We start from the raw sequence: 26076 nt of genomic DNA on the forward strand, positions 1-26076 counted from the left end.
AGGAACTGTTTGAAATTTGGTCGGAGTCTCTTTTTTCTCATATAGTTGGTGAATGCGGAGGGGAGAGGCTGTTTGCACAGATTTATCTGCTTGACTGGCTATTGCATCATGCATCGAACGGGGACCAAATGGCACCGTGCAAGAGATGGCTTATGATCGATTGAATGTTTTGCTTTGGCGGTCAGATCAGACCGGTGGTCAGTTGTATCATCTAATGGGCATCTACACCAATTATTCCAATCGCGAATGATAATGCGTCGAGGAGTCCTACAGCCATGCCTATATGCCCAAAGGGTGAACAAACAGAATCTTGAAACCAGAACCTCATGTTTGCAACTCATCCTTCAATTATACCATACGAAGAAGAAATAATATAGTTACTCAAAAAGACATCGAAACCACCAAAACAAAATAGAAAACCAAAACTTTTGCCCATCCCTCAAAACACCCACTCGCCATGAATCCAAACAGAACCCATCATCTCGACTCCCCCCTTAACGGCGCAACAGAACTCGCATCATCAAACCTCGTAACCTCACTAACAGCATACTCCGGCCCGCCAACCGCCGTCCTACCAGCCACGACCTCCTTCTCTCCATCACGAACATAACTATTCGATGAACAGGCGCAGGGAGCAGATTCGATGTCCCCGTCCGTCGGCTTCCTCCGCCAGATGCACACACTCGCGACGACGAAAGCGAGGCATGCTACGACGCCTCCGGCGATGAGAGCGGCTTTCACTCCAGGCTTGATGGGCGGTGGTGGGGGTGGTGGTGAAGACACTGTTCGTGGGGAGAGGCGTGTTTGAGGCCCTTGGGATTCACCCTGTGAAACTGATTGGATTTGCTCGAGATTGGGCGGTGAGCGTAGTTCTTTGGAGGAGGAGGAGGATGAGGGTGAAGATGAAGTGATGAATGTTCGAATCGAAGTCCAGGGGTCATGACTCTTCTGTGTCACTTTCTCGATAGATGCTGGTAAAGGTTCCGATGCCTCAATAGTCGACACCTCTGCTTCTGAGATAGAGTCCACCTGAATCTTGAGGTAATCATTGAATCGCCCCTCGATGGCTCTGATTGGCCATTGCGTCAGGGAGCACTGGGCTTCAAAAGTCGCGATGAAATCTATCACATAATCTGTGAGCTACATATTCGCTGGCCTGCATCGAATTCACTTACTCTCGCGGTCGATGTCGTCTTTACAGCTGTCGAGTAGGCAGTCTGCGAATTCGGCGAAGTAGAGTCGCACGCCGTTGGGGTGGTGGCAGAAGCCTCGTAGGTCGTCTGCGCAGATGCCGTTTTGTCGGTGGTTTTGGAGACATTTGTTCTGTGATAATCATGAGCATTTTCTATGTTTTTCTTAGTTGTTGTGCGGGAGGAAGTGGAACGTACTGTGCACTCTGGTAGACTGAGCGCAGAGTTCACTCTCGCGCAGAAGTTGTCTGCGAAGACGAATTCGAGCAACAACATCCCCGGCAGTGCGAATTTTCGGAGGAATGGGTTCATTTTCACTTAGTTTTGTTTTCACGAAATGGAACGGGACTGTGTAGATGGCGACGAGAATACTGATAAACCAAAATTCGGCGATATCGATTATATATGGAAGAAGCACATCACCATGCAACATGTACTAGCTGCGCCCAAGCCGGGGAATGGAACGACCAAACAATAATTAGAAAGTCAAAAAAAGCGACCCTTCCTAGCCTGCAAAAGCTGGTGTAACTCTACCCTGCTGCGAACGACGGAGGGCAGCACTACCGTAAGGCAGGCATTCGACGCAAGGTTCAGCGAAATATTTGCACCACGTCAGAAACCCTTTTTTTTCTTTTCTTTTCACTTTCAGCACTATGTGATGTGGTGGTTAAGGTTAGTTCCGATGCAGTGTGCCGATGGCCACGAGCGAAAGTGTCGTCGCTGCGTTCCGCTTCCGTTCCATAAACATGCGGAGGCGTAGTGCGTTCCAAGGGAACGCGTGATGGGTTCCCGTCGTATGGGATGGGAGCACTCCACAACCACAGTGAGGTCTGTTCCGATAGTTAGGACTGCTGGTGCAGGGCCTGATGTCAGGCCAGCGTCGTTCGTGGATGGATGTTGATCAACTGTCTTGTCCATTTGCGTGTGGCTACACATTTTAATCAACGATGGTTATTCTGCTAGCTGGTTTTTCTGACTCCTAACACGAGGAGCCATCAATTCACTTCGAGTACAGGCTATGATTCTTCCGCAACTCTGTGAAGACCGCTGATGTAACCGGATGGGACTACTGCAGAACAAAAGCAACTACACCATATCATCCGAGCAGAGAACTACACTGCCGTCAAAGCATGTAGTATCCGATATCGTAGCGAAGGTCGCAAAGGAGAGAGAAAAATAGAAGGTTGCGCGCTGCTCCGGCATAAAAACGTCCATTCCAGTGGCAACCCCAACATTTATTTTTATCGATTTGGTCACACGACGCGTTGGAAGGGAAAAAGGGGACGGCGATCGCCCTTGCTGCATACGACCAATCGGAGTGCAATTTCGATGGAAGAGTAAAGTATACTCATAAAGAAACGTTCGTTGCTTGTCACCATTTGAACAGACAGTCACGTCGGAAGGTCCGAGGGAACAATTCCACCGCATGGTCGCATTTCGATTCCTCAACGACGGTGTCATTATTTAGTTTGTGTGTCAACCTCCCACCCAAGTACAATCGCCATACTGCCACATCATCTGCCCGACGACAATGACCCCACCGATCGACGGACTCGCGCTGATGAAGTAGAACAGCGCCCGGGACTTCCAGCTCGTGTACTTGAGCCGCTTCTCGTTCGCCTCCTTCAGCTCGTAGTCGAGCACCCAAGCCAGGCCGTTGAAGACGCCGAAGCCGAGCCATTGCATGGTGTAGGTGCTCCATGTGGAAGGGTACTTCGCATGGCCGGGGTGGAAATGCGACATCAGGCCGTTGATGAGGAAGGGCGTTAGGGATATCGTGAGGGTGAGGAGGTATTTGACGAGGCGGTTGCGCGGGTGGGAGGGGTGCTTGGGGAAGTTGATGCGCCAGGTCCGTATTTTCGAGAAGCAGTCTATCTTGCGGAGGAGGACGGATTGGATCGTGTGTGGCACCGGCAGCGCGTTTTCGACCTCGGTGGATGCTTTTGAGATTTTCTTGAAGGGATTACACGAGGGGATGAGGAGTAAAGCGGAACCTGACGTTCCGGTGTAATTCGACTTGTTCGGCAGATCTTTGATCTGATATCTCCTTTCCTGCAGAGTCGAGCTTTCCGATCGGAATGTAGGCGATTTTTCCAAGCTCGACGACGTCTTCTTGGGTAATTCGTTTGTGTGGAAGTGAGAGTAGCTTTCCCCACCATCACCGACGGAAAACTGCAAGTCGTCTACAGGCTGAGCACCAGAATCCATCGATGTGGAGATGCGGTTACCGGTCTCTTCTTCTATCCGCGCGACGGTGCCTCTAAAAACACCGCCTCTCGAGCGCGCCTCGTCCATGATGCTGGACTCGACCATGTACAGACACGAGTAGTCCTCCCGGCACAGACTTCCAATAAGGTTGACCATACTCATGACAGCATAGGGAGCGACTGTCAGTCCAAAGGCAGCGAAACCATACTGCTCGATCTGATCACCACGGGAACGATACAGCGTCAAGGATGCATAACCCGTCTGGACGAGTGCAATAAGAGCCTTGACGCAGTTATACGTCGACGCGATCTCCGTGAGCTCTGCCGAATCGCTAAACTGGACATCTGACGGAACGGAGACCAAGCAGTAACCCTTTGGCAGCGTACATGTTCCATGAAGGACTTGGCGATGCACGTATTGGGGAAGCCCGAATCTGGTTAGAATCCATGGAGGTTCGTATGTGATCAGATGTACAGAATCATCGGGCACCTGAGCTACTGTCGTCGTAGCGTTCTCTTCTTCGGCTTTCTCCTCTTGTCTTCGAAATGCAGCGTTGATGATGTTGTCGCCGTCCATCGGCCTCCATTCGCTGCTTCGGACGACACAGCACAAGGTCGAGCTCTTCGCTGCTTTTCGCAAATGGTCTTTAGAGAAGACGGCTCCGCTGAATATCGCTTCGATTCCTCGATACAAACCCAGCGCAGGAGACAGCAGGGATCCCAGGACGGTAGCTCCAAAATCTAAGGATCGCTCTCCAGGGCGAGTGAGTACAGTCGCAGCGTGCGCGACATAGTTGAAGAGGTAGAAGCCTGCAAGGTCCGTCCATTCGGTAGGCGTACATATCAGTCCAGGAGTATTGTGGTTGGTAGTCCCGGTAGGAAGAGGCAAGGTGATGTTCTGTAGGGCCAAGGCTGCAGCGGGTCGCATCCACAAGGCCAGCAGTAGTAGGCTGCAGGCCACCAAACTACCACTGCCATCTGCAATCATTATGGCATTTGGTAGTAGAGACGAGAAAGAGGAAGAGATAAATCAAAAGGACGATGCTGCCTTGACATTATGTGGTTATCGTACTTGTCGGTTGAGGTTGGATCAACCTCACCGGATCGCAGCCATGTTACTGGGGTCGATTGGCTCGAGGCAAGCCACTGCATGATCATGTTGACTCCACGCCGTCTGATTTGCTGCACAGTCTCCGACCTTGTGAGGGATCTGCTCCATAGACAAGGTGTACAGCCCCAAAAAGTAAACCATTCCTGAATCCTTCGATCGTCGTAGATAGCTGGCTGGTACTGGTTTGTTTTGTGAATACCTACGATAATCCCTCATAGCGGAAGAAACGGCATAGATCTGAATAGTAGGAGGCATGTTTAGTGTGAACGATTTGCTTTTTGTACGACTCTACCGCTTTGGAAAATTATTTCTCCATTTGCGCGTTGAAGTTCTGTGGATGATGTTAAACCGTACATTCTCGTTATTGAGATATGGAAGAAAGAAACCGTAGGAGGGATGGTACTTTGATATGGAGTTCCGCACATGTGCAGGGAGGGTGCGCTGTGCACTTAGCTGACCGCAGAACGGAAGTAAGCCATAGGAGAATAGATGACGTACTCCGTAAGTTGCCAAACTAAAATAAAAGTATTGAAAGTTTCGTAAACACGACAGATGTCAAGAGGTATGTAAATCGATCAAATTCTGTCTGTCAATTGCGAACCTCCTAGATCTCGTATCCTAAGACTCAAGTCTCAATACCCTGCATATGCCATCAACATCCAAAACACATGCTCCACAAGGAGAACCGCAACGGTTTAAGGCAAGTATCCACCTACACGCGCGGTGGGCTGGATCTCAACGGGGAATTAGACGGATATGGGGGCAACGATTTTCGGTGGATTTGATTGTGGGTGTTGCATCGCCCGCAAGCACCCGTAATTCGCCCATACGAGTAGTTCGCTGCTATTAATGGACGCATTCGGCTTCGACCGCAACGCCACGGAACGCAACGCAACGCGTATTGCCTTTGCCACATCTGTGAATGGTTCGTACCTTGTACCGTTAAATCAGTTCACGTCAATAATTCCAGTCCAGCATCAAAGGAGGAAAGCGAAGAATAGTGGGTTAGTGAGTATGAGTTAATCGGAGCTAGACGGTCTGGCGTTGGCTGACGAATAACAACGCGCTTGGAAGTTCTCAATTGGGTAGCTACGTGAAGGTAATATATCGTAATTTACAATACGGATTACCCCTTTTGGCTATGCTCAGCCACAAATCCGCGTGCTCGCGCGCCTCTTCGTTCATTATCCGTCGGAGTTTCGTCTCGTCTCTCTTCGTCGTCTCCCAACAAAGGACAACGACTGACTCCTTCATTCGTCTCTCCTTTCTCTCATTATTTCTCTCACTGCTCTCACGAGTATTACACTTGCTTCATCTTTTCATTTTCCTTCAAACCCAACTCTCATAATACCATTCCCGACCACATATACAGCCCTACGCAACTCCGTTTCCCAATCCCATCGCATTCAAAAGCTTCCACCTATACCATACCACACCACGACACAAGCGCATTGCCCAGCCTTTACCAAGCAATCCCCAGTCGTATTTCTCAATCCCCAAGACTCAGAGAGTACCCGTCACCTGGTAAAAAGGTTAACGCCGCGGCCTGACCGGGATAATATACAACACCCATCACTTTCGCCTTCTCCTCCACCTTACTTCCAACCTCACTCCCTCTTGCGAACACACCAACCCTTCGCGCAATAGCAATGGCATCTCAGAAATACGTACGTATACACGCACACTATCCCCAATGACTAGCTACACATACAGCTTGTCTCTACATTCCACCTCCTCGAACAGCGCATAGCAACGCTCCATCAAAATCCCCGTACCCATTCGCCACTCACATCCACGCCTCATCCTCACAACTCCCCCCATTCTCCCCTTCTCCAAGCCAGAAATCAAGAATACACACAGCTAACACCACACCTCCAGGACCCGCCCGCAGGCGCACCACCCGCATACCCTCAATCCCCCCCTCCCGCACACACCGACGCTGGCTACGGCCCTCCCGTTCCCTACCAACAACCCCAACCCTACTACAACAACACCGGCTCGCCCGCACCCCCAGGCTCCAACGCAGATTTCTACGGCGGTGCGTCCCCGAACCCATACGCCCAGCAGCAGCAGGGTTACGGCCCCCCTCCGCCACAGGGCCAGTATGGTCCTCCGCAAGGGCAATACGGTCCCCCGCAGGGCCAGTATGGGGGTCCCCCGCCGCAGCAGGGGATGTACTATCAGCAGGGTCCCCCGCCGGGGGGTTATTATGATGATAGGGGTGGGAGGAGCGGTGGTGGTGGTGGACTGATGACGGGTCTTTTGGCGGGTTTGGCGTGCTGTTGCTGTTTGGACTGCTTGTTTTAAGGAGAGGGAGAGGGAGAGGGAAAGGAGAGTCGCCCTTTTCAAGGTTTTTCTTTTCGGGTTCATTCTGGGTGTTCTTTTTACTTTCTCAATTGTCAAATCGTGTTTTTGATAAGTAATTCCATCGAGAGCTTCTTCTTCTGAAGGAAATGGCTCGGACACATCACCAGCTGTTTGCGGGAAGAGTGCTTGAATATACCAATACCATCATTAAAGTAACAACTTCACTATGCTTCACTATATTACATCACAATATGTCTTCACTTTTCTCTTGATGTTTGTGCAACAAATGACTCTGAGAATAATAGATTCGTATATGGTGTCGTGCTATGTAGCTACTTGCCATCACGTCCATTGCAGCAAATCGAATACCATAATATGTATCAATATTTCACACATCCAGTATATACATCCATTTGATTCAAGAAAAGCGATCACAGCAGCATAGTTTTCAACATCACTGCAACATCATCCATGAATTTCACAGCTGATTGGCACAGGTAAAGGAAATGTTAGGCAGAAGAAAAGCTTTACCAACCTTTACTATCGGGGTTCGTGGAGTCGGCACGTTTCGCATCGGATTGGAGGGGGGTAGAGGTGATCGGGGGGGACACATTGGTGTTCGTGGATGGGGAATCTAGGGTTGGTACGGTATATCGATTCGTTCGTATAAAATACAGGATGAAATTTCGCAAGACCGTTGCGTGTGACCGACCGATGAAAAAGGTGATACTCGACCGGACCGTAAAGGGACTCGCCGCAATCGTTTTTTTCGCCAAGAACAAGGTTCCGTATCGAGATCGGGCAGCCTAATGAATCAATGAGAAGTCGAGTCCTGCAGTGCTTGAACCACCACCATAAAGAACAAATTGAAGAGATTGAAACTCCTTGTCGTTGAAAAGCCCCCACGTCTCCTTACTCTGCCATTCCGACTAGGTCGCGAATACTACAGCCCTTGGACTAGTATTAGCGCCGGTATTGGATGGCTTTTACTCGGCGGTATCGAGATCGTCATGAGGACCAGGGGCGGGAGACTCGGCCTTTTCGACTGGGACGTCACGCTCGGTGGCAGAGGAGGGCTGTTCGCCCTTACGATCCTCACCAGCTGCACCGTTCTCACGGTCACGCTCCCGATCGCGGTCGCGCTCACGCTCGCGGTCACGGTCACGCTCCTCCTCGCGGTCGCGGTCCTTCATGTCGCGGTCACGGTCATCGGGGCTTCGGGAACGATCACGGTCGCGGCGATCGTAGTCGCGCTCGCGACGATCGTCCTTGCGGGGAGAGTAATCACCACCACGGCGACGAGGGGAGGTGCTCCTGCGGCTACCACGGTCGCCACGGTCGCCACGAGGAGAACGGTCGCGGCGAGGACCGTTGCGATCACCAGTGCGATCGCCGTTGCGGTCACGGCCAGAATCGAAACGCCAGGATGCAGATGGAGGCGTGCGCGCCCACTAGATTATTGTTAATGGAAAGCCTTGTCTAAACCAAGGCTGAATAGACGTACTTCGATCTTCAAGAGATCATCACGACCAATGCGCTTGTTGTGCATCTCGTGGTAAGCATCATCCGCGTCACGGCGGCTTTCATACTCCACAAAGGCAAAGCTGCTATTATCAGTTGATAGCCGTTGGCTTTTAAAAGAGTCAAGTCACTTACAGTCTGCTAGAAGCCGAGCGAGGAGCTGGAATGTCGCAACGGACAAGTCTGCCGTACCTTGCGTGTGTTAGACGGGATGGATGCGATGAGAACCTGTTGGTAGGTTTTGAAGAAGAGGGCAAGATGATGGCGCCGGCTTGCGCGGAGATGTTGCGACATGGAGACAGCTGGCAGGCTGGCGGCCAGTGTCGTCGGGGTAATGAGGGGAGAGTAGGATCGTAACAACAAGAAGAATGACGATGCTCGGGGAGGGCAGGATGGCAGATTGGCAGATGCGATAAAATACATACCGTTCGAACTCGTAGGCAAGGTCACGAGCACGCGTGCCATGGCCGAAGCCAGTCACGTACAAGGTCGTGCCACCGCGAGACATGATGACCGAGAAGAGCTCTTCCAATAAGGAGATGCGAGTATGGAGAGAGTTGTGTCGGCGATCGTGATGTTGTTGGTTCTGACGAGAAAGAGGATGGCGAGGTGGGTGAGGTAGAGAAGAGAGGTGAGGTGTAGAGGGAGAGAGAGAGAAGTGAGGGAGAAGGTGAGGTTGAAGAGCGGAAGGCAGCGAGCCAGGAAAGAAACTAGCCTGCAACAAGAAAGAGCGCACGGGCCTTTGGTATGACGTTGACTAATACCGAAACAGCAACAGCAATACAACCAATAAATAACAACGGAAAGGAGAAGTAGCACAACACGCAATATACAAATGTGCAATGTTACTGCGCTTGACGGCTTCATGAGTCTGGGATGTGCTAGGATGGATATGTGCATCGACTTGTTGAGCTATCTGATTAGTGAATACACCTGAAATAGGAATGACTATAGCTAGGTACTTAGGTATTACTTGGGTAAGCATTCTATCAAAGTATGTTACCAGCATTCGCAAAGAAATGAAACTTTTATTCCCGTGTACCGTGAATGGCGATTCATGCAGACTATGAGTAAGGAGATCTCGACAACTAAGTACGTAGTTATGATTCGCATGTGTTTTTGGCGCCATCATTCCTGTACAATCCCTGTCTCTGCAGTATGTACGGAGATGTACGCATATGTTGTGTAGTCGCGACCTCGGGAACCGTCCCACGCGCATCTGATTAAAATCTAATAATCTTAGACATATGTCTGAGATCATGAATATGCTCTTGCCTTCAACGAAAAATTGAATCTTTCTGAAGAGGGATTCAAAAAGGCTTTGCGGAACGCCTACCTAAGGAACTTCGTCTCTCTTCAATAGAAGATCGACAATTAATCCAGTAACTTCTAGCCAATTACATCAGCTACTTTCACCCTTTGCTATGTTGCTATATGAGTATCTACTAGGCATTCTGCATTACTGTACAATAATTATCAATTCTATGCTCTGCACTTTGATGTTCCTATATCACGTGATAATCTAGCATCTCGGGGATACCTTCCTCCGACGCTGTGTCTGTGCGTTCGAACCTTCAGTGCATGTCTTGCATAGTGTTCGAATCCAAGTCCACATTCACAATCCACCTCAAACACAACACAAGGTCCATTGAATTCATCCTAACAACTCGAACACCCTGCGCATTCTGCAGGCGACATATTGATAGGAACCTTTCATTCCGTAGAAATCCTTTGTTGGGCCTGAACATCAAGTGCACGAAAGAAACGCGACTAGGCGATTCAACGCCACCTCTACTCCCTCCCTTTATCATCACCACCTCGTTCTCTTCGATCTGTCCCGCACCTCGCCAATACCTTCAATATGGCAGTCGACTTCTCCTCTGGAACCCCGTTCGCGTCCGCGCTTCAAAGCGTAGTGCAACCCAAGCTTGCTGAGTATGGGTGGACAACTGGCGACGCGGAAGATTCAACAATCTTCGAATACATACTTCTCATGCTCGGTAATAACAAGAACGAGTCGCAAATCGCTTCTGAGCTCTCCAACGATCTTCTCGATCTGGGACCCGAGAATCCCGAAACACAACAGTTTGCGCATTGGTTATTCGAACAGATCGATTTTGTCCGCAGACAACTAGACCCAACGGCAGCCAGCGCAGATGCTTCCCATGCAAATGTCGACCAAATGGAACATGATGCTTCGGGCAGCAACGATGCCGATATGGATGGTTCAGGCGACGCTAGTCAAGGTAGCATGTACGTATCCTCGCATTCCAATCTCAACTCGCGTGCCAGCAAACTGATCGTCGACCACAGTCCCACTGGGCCAAAAGCAATGCGCAACGGAAGTTCGGGCGCGAAGATATCTGGAAGTGGTCGTATGTTGAACCAAATGAACAAGCAGATGAATAGGCATGACGACTCTGCGCTTCATCGCGTTCGGGGAGCAGGAGGCGCTGGTCGAATCAACTCGCATTCCCATAACGCTCCGAAAGGTCCTCGCGGCCAGAACATTGGGCGTGGTCTTAACGCGATGGCTAATGGCCGTGGTGTGGGCAACGTCGGTGTCAATATGGGCGCAGGAGGCATGAATGGAGGCATGGGCATGAACAACATGGGCGGAATGCCTGGGATGCCTGGGATGCCACCAATGGGTCAAAATGGCGGCATGCCGGGCATGCTGAATGCTCAGCAGCAGATGGCGCTCATGCAAATGTACGAGCAGCAAGCCCAGATGATGCAGCAAATATTCTCTGGACAAACACCCTCTGGTCCTTTTGTGAACCCGAATTTCCAGCAGAATGGCCGAGGCAAAGGGCGACCATTCAGCGATAGAGTGGACAAGTCAAGGCAAGGTGGCAAGCAATCGAAATTCTCCAAGAAGGAGTCGCAAGATGAGGCTATGACCGACAGTGCCCCAGGCGCAGAGAATGGCGACTCAGCCATGGATACCGAGCATCAAGATCCTTCCTCCACAATGTGCAAGTTCAACCTGCGGTGTGGCAAACCCGATTGTCCGTTTGTCCATCAATCTCCAGCTGCACCTGAAGGCACCCCAGTTGATATGTCAAACGAGTGCACCTACGGCGCTGCTTGCAAAAACAAGAAGTGCGTTGGCAAGCATCCATCCCCAGCACAACGACAGCAGTTCCAGTCTGAGCAGGAGTGCGCATTCTTCCCAAATTGCCGCGACCCTCTCAACTGTCCTTACAAACACCCGAGCATGCCCGCATGCCGCAACGGTGCAGATTGCACAACTCCGGGCTGCAAATTCTGGCATAACACGGTCATGTGCAAGTATACCCCCTGCACGAACTTCCGCTGCCCATATAAACACGCCGAAGGCCAGAAGAAGACTTTCAAAGATAAAGTCTGGGTGGCTCCTAAGGCTGGCGAGGAGGATGGGAACAACCATGTCAGTGAGCGAAAATTTGTCGACGAGAACGAAGAGGAGGAACTTATTATTCCTGGGAAGAGCACAGAAGACGTTCAAATTGCAACATAGCACGAATGAAGCAAAGTATGGAATTGCCATTGGTCAGAGTGGAATTGGGCCTTTATAGATGAATGTATTATATCTCTTGGACATGGTATAAAGGCATGCGGCGTTGGTGGTGTTTCGAGGTCGAGTTGGTTTATGGCAACCGTTCGACCTGTCCTCTGATGGTGTATCAATGACGCGAAGAATAGCTTCTCGTGGTAAAATGGAACTCATGATATCTTTCGCCGCGGCTCTATGCCGCATTCTCCTTAAATTTTCTCTCCTAATATCTTTCATCGTGAATTGGATCGTGATTTATCTAACATCATTGATTGCCGTACTCGATCGTTACCGATACTATAGGTAGTTATCGAGTATGCATTAACAATTAGGACATCGCGGGCCGAGCTCGGACATTTTCCGCTACCTTCACGTCACCACAAAAAAGCTCCCACTGCTTTCCCTTCGCACGCATGTAGCTATCCGCCAACACGCTCCACGAACGCATTCCACACGCGGCAATGCGGCTCAAGAGACATGTTGCGCTCTTTCAGTCGAACCTGAAGAGACACGTCTCAGCCCGCCCGCTCCTCTCCACGCAATGTCAACACCGGCACCACCGCCGTCAATATACGCAGGTTGCCGCGGACCAGCCTGAGCACATCGCGGTGCTCGGTGCTGGTATTTCCGGGCTCGCGAGCGCACACTTCATTGCGAAGGAGTTTCCTAAGAGTAAAATTACGGTCATTGAACGGAGTGATGAAACGGGTGGTTGGATAAAGTCGAGGAAGGTGGAGGTCGAAGGTGGGGATGTCGTGCTCGAGTATGGGCCGAGGACATTGAGGCCTGGGGCAGCAGCTCTGCCAACGGTTCAATTGGTTAGTCCGAGTTGGTATTTGAACGTTTATTGCGTGTGCTAATAAAATCAGGTCGAGGATCTTGGTCTTGAAGATGAAATACTTTGTACAAGCAAGAAGTCATCCAGTGCAAAGAACCGTTATATCTACTACCCGAACCGCCTGAATTGCCTCCCATCTGGTGCAGAGGATATTGATATTCTCTCACTTCTCAAGCTATGGAACTCTGGTATCTTGGATGGGGCATGGAATATAGCTTTCGAGAGCTGGGCTAAGCCTCGACCCCGGAATCTGAGGGACGAGTCAGTGGGTGACTTCCTCTCTCGCAGGGTCGACAAGCGCATAGCAAACAACATCGTATCTGCCGTATTCCACGGAATCTACGCCGGCGACATCTACCAATTGAGTGCGCGGACGCTTCTGCAGCTGCCGTGGAAACTAGAGGGCATGCATGGCTCCGTCGGTCGCGGACTGTTCAGGGTGAATGGAGAGAGCGATTCTGGGCAAATGGTCATTCCTTGGTCTGCACACGCGTGGGATCAGTACCGAGCTATGAAAGACGAGCTCGACCTCCCCGAAGACCTCTTGCGTGAACTTAGTAGACAAAGTACTTTTACTTTCAAAGAGGGCCTGCAGCAGCTTCCGCGAGCGATCGAGCAGAGTTTACGACAGAATGAGCAGGTAGATTTTGCAATGGGCACAAATGTGAAGGGGGTTGAAAAGGTCGAAGGGGCCCAAAAGATTCGAATTACTACTGAGGTATGTACTTTTCCTCCACCCAATTCTCTTTCCGTGCTGACCATTTCCATAGGGCTCGCCTGAAAGTAAGGAGTATGACTTTGTCGTTTCCACGCTTCGCGACAAAAATGTCACTCCTTTCGTCAATGTCATGGTAGTCAACCTGTGGTTCAAAAACCCCAAACTTGTTCCAGTCAAAGGGTTTGGCTATCTGATCCCCCGCAGTGTTCCATTCGAACAGAACCCTGAACGTGCCCTCGGGGTCATCTTTGATCACGATGCCATCACGGGCCAAGACTCTCTTCCTGGTACCAAACTAACTGTGATGCTCGGCGGCCACTGGTGGGACGACTGGGTGGGTTTCCCTGACAACGACGAAGGAGCAGAGCTCGCGAAGTCCGTCTTGAAGAGGCACCTAGGCATCACCGAAGAGCCTGACGTCTGCCATGTCAATCTACACAAAGATGCTATCGCGCAGTACACAGTGGGCTACGAGGATCGAATGAGAGATCTCGACGGAACCCTACGGACTCGGTATGGAGGAAGACTGAGGGTTGTCTCCAGCCAATTCAACGGAGTAGGTGTGAATGACTGCATCAAGGGAGCATGGGAGCTTGCTCGAGGCATGAGAGGGAGCGGGTGGAAGGGACGACAGACAGGACTGGAGGCATACACAGATGAGAGGCCTGATGTCATACAACCAGTGAGCCAGATGTTGAAAATTAGAGCCCCTACGCACGTGTAGAGAGGTGCGAGCAAAAAGCACTTCATTTGTACATATGAAAAGGTCCCTGGAAAAGTCACGACATAGAGAAACTGTACGAGTAACAATAGAGCCGTGTACGTACGCACAGTACACGTACATACACACATGCACTTCATCATTACTTCTGCCAGTCCATCGCTAACGGTGCCTAAAAACAGTCTCGGTGGCTTGAGGAAGCACAACACCCAGCTGATGCGTCACATTACGCTACGCCTTACTTTTGATGTCATAGACATTTGCTCTAGCTCAGGACCTTTGCGTAATGGGCCAGCAACAATGACAGAGCGCACACATTGGTGCGACCCACACCGTCAAGTCGTACGGCGCGATCTGGAGTCTTACAAGGACTAAATGGTGTCACTGGACCTTCTTCGCAGTCTGTCGTTGGCGCAGAGTTCCGGCTGACCCTCTTATTAAAGTCTCGACCACTTTCCCCGCATCTACATCATCATCCCCCATCGATCACCAGCCCGCGCAGGTACCATTTCTTAAATCCTTATAATCCTCCACGATTTACGATCTATTCTTCTTCAATATTCCTATCTATTATTATTATTATTATCGGACGGAACTCCTTAATCGCTTAATAACTGGCATCCCGGCATCCCTGTTGATTTATCCAGCGTCCCATTTGGAATTGCAAACGCACGTGTCTCCCTTTGTTTCAGACGAATTACTGCATTCGGAAACCTCAACCAAATTCGCAAACGTCGCCGGGTGCACAACCACAACAAACGGTGGAATATCGAATACAACGAAAGAATATTTGCATTCTTGAATGCAGAGGGAGGTTTAAGGATAATTATTACGATATTATTCCGAGTCCGAGACGTATTGATTATTATCCCATCTCACCGCCGTTCGATTGATTGATTGAACTACTCGCTCATACCTACCCCGAATCGACTACGTTCGCCCAGCATTGGAAGGGTTGACACGGACACTTGGATCGAAAAGGAAGGCTGCACGGAAGCCACACAGAACACGATGAGAACATCAAGATACCTAACTGCCATGGCGATGGCAGCTCTTCCATCACTAACCTGGGGTTTCGAATTACCAAGCTGCGGCGCCGTACGTCTCTCCCTTACTCCCTTCCGCTGTCTTCCGCCGTGCAACCATGAACGAGAAAAACTTGAATAAAATCTTTGTAACAATCACTCACCACCACCCACAGGCAAACTGTCTAGAGGAAGGCAAATATCTGGGCTGCGACCCTGCAGACCTCGGGTGCCTGTGTGTAAAGGACCAAGAGCAGGTCAACGAGTTCGTGTCGTCGATATCGCCGTGTTTGTATGCGCCCGAGCGGGTGTATTACTGCACTGACGGCGCGTTTGTTCGTAAGTTGCACCACCCCCACAAATGTCTCTAGATGTTCGATTGCATGTGGAGCTGTTGTTGTGCAAAAGATTGCAAAACGCTCGATATGGTGTGATTGGTGATGGGGATAGATAGCTTGTGCTAACGGGTAGATGCAGAATACGAGGCGCTACTGATACAGGTGTGTGCAGAGTTTGGGAAGACGGTGGATTTCTGAGTGTGACGTGTAACACGGTATCGTGAGAAGTCATTCTATCGGCATGGGGCATTGCAAATTCTTGATTGTACCAGGAGATAATGATGGGATGGGAGGGATCTGGTGTTGGTCTATAATTATGCTCGAATGATTTTAATGCTCGAATGATGATAAGATAATAATCCATACCCATACATACCATACATAGTTACATGTACACAGTACATACGACCTTAAGCTACTCCGTAATGTACAGGTCCCACACCAGCTTTTCCCTCTTATGTGCACAGTACGGAGTAGTATCGTGGGTTTCGACCACGAGACCCTCAGGGTTCGCCCGAAGACCTCCTACCTAAGTGCTTGTAAGGTATGGTATTGCAACTAAATTAGTTCCAAAAGTTAGCATCCGTACCCACACAACCCACTTGAATAATGTCCTCGCCCCAGGCCCAGATCCATACCGACGGTAAAATTTGCTTTTCCGAATTGCCCATTATTGCCTCTCCCCTTTAGCACTTTGTATCTAGATGGCATGGCATAATCCATTTTCCGCCGAGTTTGTCCCTTTGCGGTGGGAACAAAGCCGGGGCGGGCGTGGGTTGTGGGTCGTGGGACCCTCTCTCTCTAGACTCTCGTGGTGTGGATAACTTAAACTAGGTAGGTCGATAGCATGCGGTGCGGTCTCCCCAATTGCATTTATTTTAGTTCAACTATCGCGGAAACCCTTTTTTTCTTTTCTTTCTTCTCTCACACATTCTTTTTGTTCTCGTTCCGATCGTTTGCTTCCAAAACGTTCTGCCAATTCCGTATCAATGCAGTTTGAACCTGTTCTGACGTCGAGGGGGGTTGAACCACCCCTTTCCGGCTATGCATATGCTCAAGCATGGTAAGGACTATACCAGATTCCTTTTCAATGCCCACAGATCTTCCATGGCCGCGTTGGGAAGAGAGCTCTTAGGAGCTCAATGTCATCCCGGAGTATGTAACAGAGCAAAGCTAACACACTCCGAAGGGCCTCAGCATACTACGCCCAAGAAATCACCAACAGCATTCGCCGTTTTTCCAATGCAGACCGCAACAATCCCTATATGAACAACCTCAGTAATGGCACCTCGCAACGACCCTTCCGAATCCTCGACCTCCCCCCGGAGCTCCTCCACTCCGTATACGAACACCTCCCCATCCAGACCCTCCTCAATGTCCGCCTCACGAACCGCCATCTCTACGAGAACTCCTTCCACACCTTCGGCACCCGCGTCCTGAACGAAGTAGTCGCCATGCTGCACCCAGAGAGTATAAACATCCTCTACGAGATATCCCAGAACGAGAGGCTCTCCAAATATGTCCGGAAGGTTACCATAAGCGGGGAGCGTGTTGCACACATTTTCCACGCCCGCCACGCACTATTGCAGAAGAGCCACGAGCAGGGACTCAAGAGCGGATGGTACCGCCAGATCCTCGCTCTGACGTTCCGATCGTTCAAGAACCTCGATGTCGTGGCACTGGATCACTCATCGTTCCACCTCGACGAGAGCTACTCGAGACGAGCGTGCCGCTGCGGTGCTCGAGCAATGCTGCAGTACGAATCAGACAATTCGTACGGCATGTTCGGCGCAGAGGACGGGCGGCATTTCCTGGACGCACTCGACAACCGTGACAGCCCACTGTACGAAGTAGCATTCGGAGCGTTGGAGATGTCCGGGGTGCTGCGCGGGCGCGCCAAAGTACAGCTCCAGATCGAAGAAGACGCGGTTTTCGACCTGGCGTCCAAGGCGTGGAGGGAGGAGCTGGCAGGCGGCGTCGCCAACCTGGAGCTCTTTTCCGTGGCCGGCTCCGAGTGGTTTGGCGAACTGCTCGGTGGATGTCAGAATCTTCGTGGGCTCTACCTGCAGGGGAGTAACCCCGCTAGATCCGTTTCTTTCCCGGTTTCTCGCGGGCTATCGACACCGCCCATGTGGCCGAAGCTGAAAAGCATCGAGCTGTTCGATTTGATGCTCGATTACGAATCGCTGCTCGCGCTGCTCCGCGCGCATGGCGAGCAGTTGACGAGCCTTGACATCCAGAAGTGCGGACTCACCTCCGGGACGTGGCTCGAGCCCCTCGAGGCAATCCAAGATATGCCGAGGCTGGAGCGGCTGAGGCTGAACCACCTATTCCAGCATTCCGCTGTGTTTCCCGATCCGGCTGACCTTCAGGGGTCGGCGCCATACATCCCAAGGAGAGTCGAACTCGTGACACAGAATCGTATTCAGACTTTTCTAGACGCCCTTCTAGCTGCTCCTCGTGCATTCGTCGACGGCAGCAATACTGTTGATCTCAAATATGAGGTCATGGACCTCCAGCGCGCGATCGTGGGGGTCGAATAGACGCATTTTCATCAGCGACATTGCATTAATAATTCCGACATAATTAATAGGAACATGAGCAGGACATTCCTCGTTATAGTGAGGTTTGTCGTCTCGATAATATTGTACATACATATAGATTCTACGACCGAACTCCAGATACCCGGGTTCTATATAGATTTCCCTTTCTTCTGCTGCATTATACCCCTTTGCTAGCGGATTGTTTTATTGATAGATGGCTTTTTTAGAGAATAGATTGGGATTTTCCTCTCTCTGTGCATTTAGCTGGCAGTTTGTTCATGGGCTTCTATCGAGCTTCTATCTCGCGATTCAGAACGTGCATGAGATAATAGATCGGCGGTGGAGTCTGCATCTCGCCAAGTTGTCGAAGGCAACGGACAGCAAGCGTGGACATATCAGTATGCGGATGCATCCGCGGAGACTCGGTCAACTTCGAGGTACACCTCTTACTAGGTGGACCCTTAATCGTAGTCCACTCTAATCACATCGTGCGTTTTATCTATTCTCAGGGTCAGCACCGGTGTAGATCTAAAGTGACGTAGCTTTTCACTATCGAGACTCTCATACCTTTCAACTTCAGTGTGTATCTAATGTCAGCACTCTCGTACGCAGCTTCGATGAATGCCTTGAACTGGTAATACCAATGTCCATCGGCCATTCTCTTCTTCTTACTACTGAACAGCTTCCTGCCGAACCCGACGCGGCCAACGTCCACATTGAGAGTAGCGACCTTCGTTGTGTTGGCATTCATGTACCGTGGGGCGCTCCTATCGGCAGAGTTGACATAGACGCTGATGGTCGTAGCAGCATCCGCCCCACTGCGGACTGGGAAGTCGATGTTGCAAGAGATGGTGGAGGGACGATCTTCGGGATACGGGACGCCCTTGTGGGTATGTTAGTGGAACCATAATGTGGACCCTGTGGAAACAACGAAGAATTCTACTCCAGGATCATATCCTCACCTTCTCAATGAACCAATGCATTTTCTTGACCGCCCAGCAGTTCCATTTCTCATACCAAAATCTAATCCGCATTAGTATTCGAAATTTCGAAATCAGAATTTTCCGAAGCGGTGGAGGGTGATCGACTTACTTCTTGCATTCCTCATCCACGCCAGCCTCGAATGATGTGACAAGCTCCGTCCCATAGTGCTTCCTCGCCACTCTTTCCGAAATATTCACCTGTGCCAGGTTCGCGCTGGCGCGCGTGAGGCCGATCATAGCAGCGCCCTGCACAACGGCCGTCCACCCATTGCTTGGCTGCAGGACCCGGATCGCCGAACCGACTGACGTCTGAATCCTGTCCTTGAGGTACTCGCTCTGTCCGAATCCGCCGACGAGCAGCACGGCGGCCACGTCGCTGCCCGCCATGGAGATTTGCTCTTGGACGAGGTTGATGACGTCTTTGATGATGGGTTCGAAGATTTCTTGCTGCATGTCGCGCTGCTTGATGCGGAAGCGGTTGCGGCGTATGTCGCGGGCCGGGTCGTTGGGGAGTTCGACGCGGAGGGAGAGTGGCTCGCCGTTTGGTGTGAATGTCTTCTTATACTGCGAACGTTCAGTATACTGTCAATGAATGATAGCCATGTCCGTATAATCTTACATCTTCAAAAGTGTTCAAACCCTCTACAAGTCGATCCGCCGTCCAATAGTCCTCACCAAGTTTCTGCTTCAAGAACCTTCGGAAGCGATTGTTCAGCATCGAAGAGCCGCATTTTCCACCGGTACCTTCTGTAGCTTCTTTGACCTTGAGCTTTGGACTCAATTGTTGCACTTTGTAAGAGATGAGATCCACGGTGCCGCCTCCAGCATCGCACACTACAAACGTTGCACCTACTCGCAGAGTGGGTGCTCCGAGACTGTGTAAGGTGTATATCGCTGCCGCTTCCTAGGGGAGCCAATTAGCGAGGGTTGAGGATCATGTTGGACACTTACGTACCGGCTCAGATACAAGATGGATCTTTCTTGCGCCTTTGAAGCCAGCTCGGACTGCTGCGGTCTCGGTCTTCTGTTTCGCGGCCTGTGACCAGATTGCTGGTACTGTGAGAATGAAGTCTAGAGGGGTGTCTCGCACGACACTGGATGAAAGCCTTTCTTCTAGAACGGATACCATGTGCTTGTATAAGTACGAAAGATAGAGCTGTGTCAGTTCTTCCGGAGGACGAGTGTCGGTGGTTGTGGAGATTGGATCGTCAAGTTTGCTATTGGAGTGATCAGTTATCTGAAATTTGTCTGAGAGCTCTAACTGGCATACAGCTTGAAGTATTTGTTCCGCTTCGCCTTCCTGGGAATCTCGAACCCCCATTGAAATCCTTCGTTCACTTTCCGTAGTTCAGTCGGCACCTTTGGACTAGTCGTCGACGATGTATTACTCGGCCATTTATCGATGACATATTGATGGTCCGCCTGCGTCTACATCAGTACAAAATCATCCACCAGGCTGAACGCGGTGCCGGAACAACAACCCACCCTATTCGTCTCCGCCCACGCGAGTCCAGAGAACGTCGTGCCAAAATCTATGGACACTATGATCCTGCGAGAACTCATGTTGCAATCTTGAAGCTGTCGTTTGCCTGGATAGAGGTCGTCGTCGATGTGCAAGTAGCAATTTTCCTCCCATTGTATGTGTGGACGAAAGGCTGAAGGAGATTGACCTTTTGGTTTTCAGGGAATCATGGGCTGCCCATATTGAGCCTCATGGCATGTAGCCAGGCAGCCAGGCCTAGATCTGCACCAATGTGGCTTTGTGTCTTTTGTAGCCCCCATATGCCAGCTCTCTTTCCAGCCCTTCACTCAGCCTAGCCATGCGAATTTGTCAGGGTCTTTCCAAAAGGGTTCACTGCTAGGCGAATGCAAGTTCAGTCACTGAGCCAAGCAGATGCAACAGGCAGATTCGGTCCGCATGCATTCGCTTCACGTGGTTCGCCATATAAATCTCCCTGATTGGAATGGCACGACATTCGAAACAAAAGGACATATATTGACCCTGGCCAACAGAGCCACCAATATTCCGTCTGACCACCAAACTCGCTACCTGAAATCCCAGCCTTGTGTCCTTTTGTCAATCGCAGTCCTCCAATCGCCTTCATTGCTTGGCAGCCTTGTGGGCGACGCGCCTGGACGCGAAGATTCAGCCGTACATTGCAACATTTGCTGCCTCGAGCACCAAACTGCCAATAGCAATGCCCCTCCTTGGGAACGTGCATATGCTGGGTTGCTAGATAAGTTGTGCTGGTATCAGGCTGAGGCTATGCTTGTGCCATCGCTATCCAGCTGTTTTTCTTGGCAGCCTTGCAGCGACGATCCGACGGCAATTGTTCTCGCCAAAGTGTTATTGATTTCCTTCAGCTGGAGGGCGACAAGAGTTCTCTTGCAATATTCGCGTTTTGTGGTAATTTGCAGGACTGAGAAGCGATCGATCGTGGTTACGCTGGATCACCTGTCGAGTACGTACCAGGTAGCACCGTCCTCAGAGTCGAGGGGTGGCATAGTTGTTGCCTTACTTTTCTGATGATTTCTAACCAGACCAGCTTTTTTATTCCCATATTGATACGACAGACGTATAATTCCAACCACCAATGGCGCACCAAGGAGACGGAACAAGAGGTTACGGAGACAAGTATGATCTCCTGAAGGAGCTCGAGGCATTGCAGAAAGAGCGAGACAAGCTGCAGATGCAACTCGCCGACCGGGAGAAGGAATACTTCGACATGGACGACATACTCGACGAAAGACAAAGGGAGCTCGAATTCCAAGAGAAGAAGACAGCGCGCGTGGAAAGACAATTACAAGCGTGCCAGGCGGAACTACAACAACATCAAGGAGACGCATCGCGCATACAGACCGAGCTTGCAGAGGCGAAGAAGAAGGCCACAGAGAAGCAGCGAGCGGAGCAGAAAGCGCTCAAACAGCTCGATGATGCTCGTAACCACATCTTTCGCCTCCAGCCGAGGAGGACAGACATCACCGAAAGCGAGGCACAAGAACTATTTTCGGATCTGTTCAATAGCATACACAGATGGGTCACCAATCGCTTAGAGACCGTCCTGGACGAGCTTGACGAGAATCGTCTGCGGAGTAGACCATACGCCCGAGAACCCGCGAAACGATTTGTCGATCTTGTCAGTCGGCGAGGCATGCAGCATATGAATGCCTCGAATAATGACGAGTGGATCGTGATATCTGTGATCTTTCAATTCCTCTATCGGGAGTTTTTCCATCCAAGCTTCTATATCCCTCTCCGGGGAGAAGATAAGCAAGGGAACATCATCGCGACAATTGACAGGATTGAGTCGTCAATGAGCCACGTTCCAAGAGGTATATGTTATTGCTCTCAACACCCGAATAACGTCTGACAGACACAGATGCCCCACACTGCCGCGACTGGCGCGTCGAAGCCCTAACTGCCCTCACTCACGAAAAAGGCTTCACCGAGCGACGCGAAGCCTACGACCGCTCAAAGACGGAAGAGCTTCTCGGAATCATCTCGCCTCTAGTCGTCAAGCCCTCAAAAGACATACAAGAAATCAGAACTTCGATTGGACGCAACATCATCAGGCCCGCGCTAGATTTAGCTCACCGTCTCCAACTGGCTACAACGCACTTTTACTTCGCGTGGACGTCGTTCAATGATGACTTGCGTTCCGGCGCTGTCACCTCCACTGACGTTAATCTCTCGCCATACACTTGTGTGGATTTGCTACAAGGCGGGAAGGTCGTCAAGGCTCCAACGAGTTCGCAAAGTCAAGTGCCGGGCGTGACGTATCTCTTTGACATCTCGCCGGGCTTATATAGTCGAATTCCAGAGGGGGAAGGGTTTTCGAATTCAAGCGCGGTGTATGCTTCCCGGATCGCGGTAGTAGCAGGCAGGATAGGCGCAGTCATTCCGGTTCCTCAAGGTCCTACTTTGCTTAGGTGGATCGAGGGGGAATCCAGAAGAGAGCCGATTCCAGTGAAGAATACGGGAGGGGAAGTGCAGCAGCAGCAGCAGCAGCAGCCGAAAAGGAAGTTTGGAGAGAAATTCAAGAATACGCTTAGGCATGGGACATCGTAAATGGATAATATGAACGTATTGTTTGAACTCGTTATTTTTGAGTAAATGAATACAAATATCCCTACTTATCATCATAGAGCCTTTGAACTAGCATTCGTTCGGTTAAAAATATCTCCAATCCACAAAATTCGTTGCTTTGAACAGCTGTTGCTGCTTCTTCGCAAACTTGCGAATAATAACGTATGTCATTTCACGCTCAACTATCTGAACCAATGCACTTCATAAGTGCCCTAATTTCTATGGTAACCAGCATTCCAATCATCCCAATCATCTATGTACCCCTTTAAGTTGAAAAATACTCAAATATCTTTCCAATTCGAGATCGGTATGGATCGCGATTTGCCAAACTACGGGAGCGGGTCAAACGAGAAGTCTGTGGACGATTTGGTAACCTCGGAAGACCTTGGGACCTTTCTCTAACTTGGTAATCTTGGAAGTCGGATTGCTGGATCCTGATCGCACCTCCCTCGTCTCTAGGTAACCTCGAAATAGCTGGCGAAACGATCTTTTCTTTCTTCACTGGGTACACATGGGTCCCGGTAGTAGCTTGACCGTCTGGTGGGATGAATGGCCTGATCATATTTTCCACGTAGTCAGGGCACATACCCAAGACCGAAGCATCTCTCACTCCATTGTTGATCCGCTTGATGTATTCGCGTTTAGGATGTGCATCTCTCGTGAAATCCGGACTCCAGTAGACCAAAACATGCTCTTTCTTCGACTGATGATGCTCACGTAACGAATAGCCCTGCTTCAACGCCTCGTCTTTCACTTTCCGGGGTCCTCCTTTCGCCACGATCCAAGGTACCGGTCTCCTCAGCAGCGCGCTCGGCGCACGATGAACAATCATCGTCTCGTACGTTTTCCTGTAGCATGGGGCGATGACGTTCTGATCTCGGTCTACGTAGCACTGTTTGGCGACTCCCTCGCTCTTGTCTAGACGTCTCTCATCCTCCACGTCGATTTCGAAGATAAGTCCTTCGACCCAGTAGCCCTCGGCGCGGACGACATTTGCGTATCCGCGTTGGTTGATCATCCATCGGAAGTGTGGTAGCGTGGCTCTGCCGATGTACTTGCTGTTTGGGCAGCGCTCGGCCATCTGCTGGAGATGCAGATTGCTGCCGAACGCGAAGTATAGCGTCCGGATGCGAGGCGGCCCCGGTCGAGGAGGAGGCATAGGGACATTTGAATTTGACATAATAACTCTTCTGTGAAGCAAAGGAAAAACTTTACTGAACGGTTTAAACTTGTACACTTTCGAAATGGTCGTTGTCGAGGTTGGAGGTTCAGGAAGAGTACCCGCCAGCACAAAAGATCAGCCTTGTGGCTTGAGGACATATCAACAAACCAAAGCGATAAGCCACGTAAGCGTGCGGGCACAGTCTGCATCAGCTGAAATCGTGCAGCAGCCACATGCAGGGATATATAGCTCAGCTGTGTGACCCATGTTCCAGGTTGGATGTTGCCTTCTTGAATTTCGCCGGAAATGGACGCCTGGCGGCAATGGTGGAGTCACAGCCTACGCTCGTCCACGATTGGAGGGGCAATATGGACAGGACGGGATATGAAGATGGATCAACAGGGACGTTCCGCGCTGTAGTAAATGTTCTTCTGTGAGGATCCCCTATCGTATCTTGCAGATCTTTACAGCGTTCACTTAGTCTCCAAGATAGCTCGCCATGACATACTCCTACTACAACTTCGGAATTGAGATCGAGACCGTCGTTCGACCATATGCTCGTCGGCCGAATTTCACTCGCCAGGATTGGTACAAGCACTTGGCTCAGAAGCTCGAGAATCGAAATGTCCCAGCTGCACCAGACCTGAGTCTCCGATACTCTGCACATCCAGAGTACTACAGCAGTAAATGGTTCATCACTAAAGATGGCTCTCTACAGGGAGCTCACGAAGATTTCGGTAAGGGACCCTGTATAGACAGTTCCTTCGCATTTCCCCAGCAAGGCTGATGTTCTATTCGTAGTATGCATGGAGATCGTATCCCCCGTCTTGCAGACAAACGGCAAGATCACATCAGTTCTCGCCGAGTTCTGGGAGGCCATGAGCGTGGGCTTCGAAGTGCAACAGGAGAAGACCTGCGGCGGGCACGTCCACGTCACGCCGACCAACGCCCAAAAGCGCTTCTCCATGGCCGAACTCAAGAGCGTGGCCTTCGCGGCCGTGGTGTTCGAAGACGCAGTGCACTCGATCTTGCCCTTCACCCGGAGGCAGAATCGGTACTGCGTGATGAACTCGAAGTCCGGCGGTGGTGGACTGAGTCAAGCCTGCGAAGGTGGTATTTCGATGTCTTTGCTGCGAACGGTGCGGCAGAGGTTGAACAATATCTCGACACCGGAGGCTTTGTATTCGTTCATGCAAGCTAACCGATATGTGCTGTGGAACTTCAAGAATATTGTTGGTGAAGGCTGCTCGAATACACTGGAGTTCCGAGGAGGCAGTCAGTTCCGTAACACTGCTACGACTATGAAGTGGGTGGCATTTGTGATAGCGTTTATTGGTCTTGCATTGAAAGAGGTAAGCTCAGAGATCCTAGTCGAGGCGCGTGTGACTTGGTCGTGTACTAATGAGCTGCTTAGAAACTTGTAGAAGGGACCGATTTCACCCACATCTCGCCTACAGCTCCTGACTTCGATGCACAGATGCGGACATGGTGGAACAAGATTAGACAATCCGCTCTACGCGTCAAGCTTAGGAGGTTCCTTCCAGAAGACTGGCGCCAGATGCGTGTTGGATAGAGAAACCGGGATAGAGCAGCACTTGTGATAGACTTGTTAGTTATTCTTGATCGGTATTGGGAAAACTTTGTAGGACTTATGTACGATTCATAATGCGAAAGAATGCTTTCTATCTATTGGAGTTCAGACCAATAATACTGTTGACACAAAGACGAATTGGAGGATTGATGCCAAGAGATGAGACTGCTAACAAAACCATGTCATTTCTACTTAA

General features: G+C 50.5%; 12 protein-coding genes across 12 annotated transcripts; 6 read left to right on the forward strand and 6 right to left on the reverse strand.

The window, feature by feature from the left end:
- Positions 1-456: 456 nt before the first annotated feature.
- Positions 457-1502, reverse strand: BU24DRAFT_495014 (uncharacterized protein; the record flags this gene model as incomplete). Its single annotated transcript, XM_033534099.1, has 3 exons — positions 457-1121; positions 1176-1323; positions 1389-1502. 3 exons carry the CDS (start codon positions 1500-1502, stop codon positions 478-480), a joined length of 906 nt encoding a protein of 301 aa, XP_033380244.1. The 3' UTR covers positions 457-477.
- Positions 1503-3965: 2463 nt separating this feature from the next.
- On the reverse strand, positions 3966-4325 carry BU24DRAFT_352709 (uncharacterized protein; the record flags this gene model as incomplete). Its single annotated transcript, XM_033523744.1, has 1 exon — positions 3966-4325. A coding segment is annotated over one exon (360 nt), but the record flags the coding sequence as incomplete, so codon positions are not given.
- Positions 4326-5704: 1379 nt separating this feature from the next.
- BU24DRAFT_425735 (uncharacterized protein) lies at positions 5705-7058 on the forward strand. Its single transcript, XM_033528810.1, has 2 exons — positions 5705-6175; positions 6387-7058. Exons 1-2 carry the CDS (start codon positions 6158-6160, stop codon positions 6813-6815), a joined length of 447 nt encoding a protein of 148 aa, XP_033380246.1. The 5' UTR covers positions 5705-6157; the 3' UTR covers positions 6816-7058.
- A 743-nt stretch (positions 7059-7801) lies between these two features.
- On the reverse strand, positions 7802-8844 carry BU24DRAFT_396554 (RNA-binding domain-containing protein; the record flags this gene model as incomplete). Its single annotated transcript, XM_033525309.1, has 5 exons — positions 7802-7860; positions 7906-8266; positions 8320-8419; positions 8472-8528; positions 8762-8844. 5 exons carry the CDS (start codon positions 8842-8844, stop codon positions 7802-7804), a joined length of 660 nt encoding a protein of 219 aa, XP_033380247.1.
- Positions 8845-9943: 1099 nt separating this feature from the next.
- Positions 9944-12072, forward strand: BU24DRAFT_375196 (uncharacterized protein). Its single transcript, XM_033524587.1, has 2 exons — positions 9944-10589; positions 10650-12072. The coding sequence occupies exons 1-2, from the start codon at positions 10198-10200 to the stop codon at positions 11836-11838; spliced, it is 1581 nt and encodes a 526-aa protein (XP_033380248.1). The 5' UTR covers positions 9944-10197; the 3' UTR covers positions 11839-12072.
- A 263-nt stretch (positions 12073-12335) lies between these two features.
- BU24DRAFT_353739 (Protoporphyrinogen oxidase) lies at positions 12336-14154 on the forward strand (the record flags this gene model as incomplete). The annotated part of the gene is made up of 3 exons (XM_033523790.1): positions 12336-12683; positions 12744-13430; positions 13483-14154. 3 exons carry the CDS (start codon positions 12336-12338, stop codon positions 14152-14154), a joined length of 1707 nt encoding a protein of 568 aa, XP_033380249.1.
- A 997-nt stretch (positions 14155-15151) lies between these two features.
- BU24DRAFT_425741 (uncharacterized protein) lies at positions 15152-16181 on the reverse strand. Its single transcript, XM_033528811.1, has one exon. The coding sequence runs from the start codon at positions 15882-15884 to the stop codon at positions 15435-15437; it is 450 nt and encodes a 149-aa protein (XP_033380250.1). The 5' UTR covers positions 15885-16181; the 3' UTR covers positions 15152-15434.
- Positions 16182-16336: 155 nt separating this feature from the next.
- Positions 16337-18344, forward strand: BU24DRAFT_266118 (uncharacterized protein). The gene has a single exon (XM_033522544.1). It carries the CDS (start codon positions 16780-16782, stop codon positions 18055-18057), a length of 1278 nt encoding a protein of 425 aa, XP_033380251.1. The 5' UTR covers positions 16337-16779; the 3' UTR covers positions 18058-18344.
- Positions 18073-20681, reverse strand: BU24DRAFT_425744 (actin-like ATPase domain-containing protein). The gene is made up of 8 exons (XM_033528812.1): positions 20526-20681; positions 20311-20462; positions 19996-20257; positions 19660-19944; positions 19150-19604; positions 19020-19080; positions 18625-18940; positions 18073-18556 (listed from the first exon to the last, which is right to left on the reverse strand). The coding sequence occupies exons 1-8, from the start codon at positions 20601-20603 to the stop codon at positions 18519-18521; spliced, it is 1647 nt and encodes a 548-aa protein (XP_033380252.1). The 5' UTR covers positions 20604-20681; the 3' UTR covers positions 18073-18518.
- Positions 20682-21634: 953 nt separating this feature from the next.
- Positions 21635-23288, forward strand: BU24DRAFT_485218 (uncharacterized protein; the record flags this gene model as incomplete). Its single annotated transcript, XM_033533380.1, has 2 exons — positions 21635-22373; positions 22415-23288. 2 exons carry the CDS (start codon positions 21635-21637, stop codon positions 23107-23109), a joined length of 1434 nt encoding a protein of 477 aa, XP_033380253.1. The 3' UTR covers positions 23110-23288.
- Positions 23126-24468, reverse strand: BU24DRAFT_425746 (uncharacterized protein). Its single transcript, XM_033528813.1, has one exon. It carries the CDS (start codon positions 24305-24307, stop codon positions 23393-23395), a length of 915 nt encoding a protein of 304 aa, XP_033380254.1. The 5' UTR covers positions 24308-24468; the 3' UTR covers positions 23126-23392.
- Positions 24469-24576: 108 nt separating this feature from the next.
- On the forward strand, positions 24577-25871 carry BU24DRAFT_425748 (uncharacterized protein). Its single transcript, XM_033528814.1, has 3 exons — positions 24577-25026; positions 25091-25641; positions 25704-25871. Exons 1-3 carry the CDS (start codon positions 24789-24791, stop codon positions 25860-25862), a joined length of 948 nt encoding a protein of 315 aa, XP_033380255.1. The 5' UTR covers positions 24577-24788; the 3' UTR covers positions 25863-25871.
- Positions 25872-26076: the final 205 nt, after the last annotated feature.

Source organism: Aaosphaeria arxii, assembly GCF_010015735.1.
Source record: "Aaosphaeria arxii CBS 175.79 unplaced genomic scaffold BU24scaffold_8, whole genome shotgun sequence".
Classification (NCBI taxonomy): domain Eukaryota; kingdom Fungi; phylum Ascomycota; class Dothideomycetes; order Pleosporales; genus Aaosphaeria; species Aaosphaeria arxii.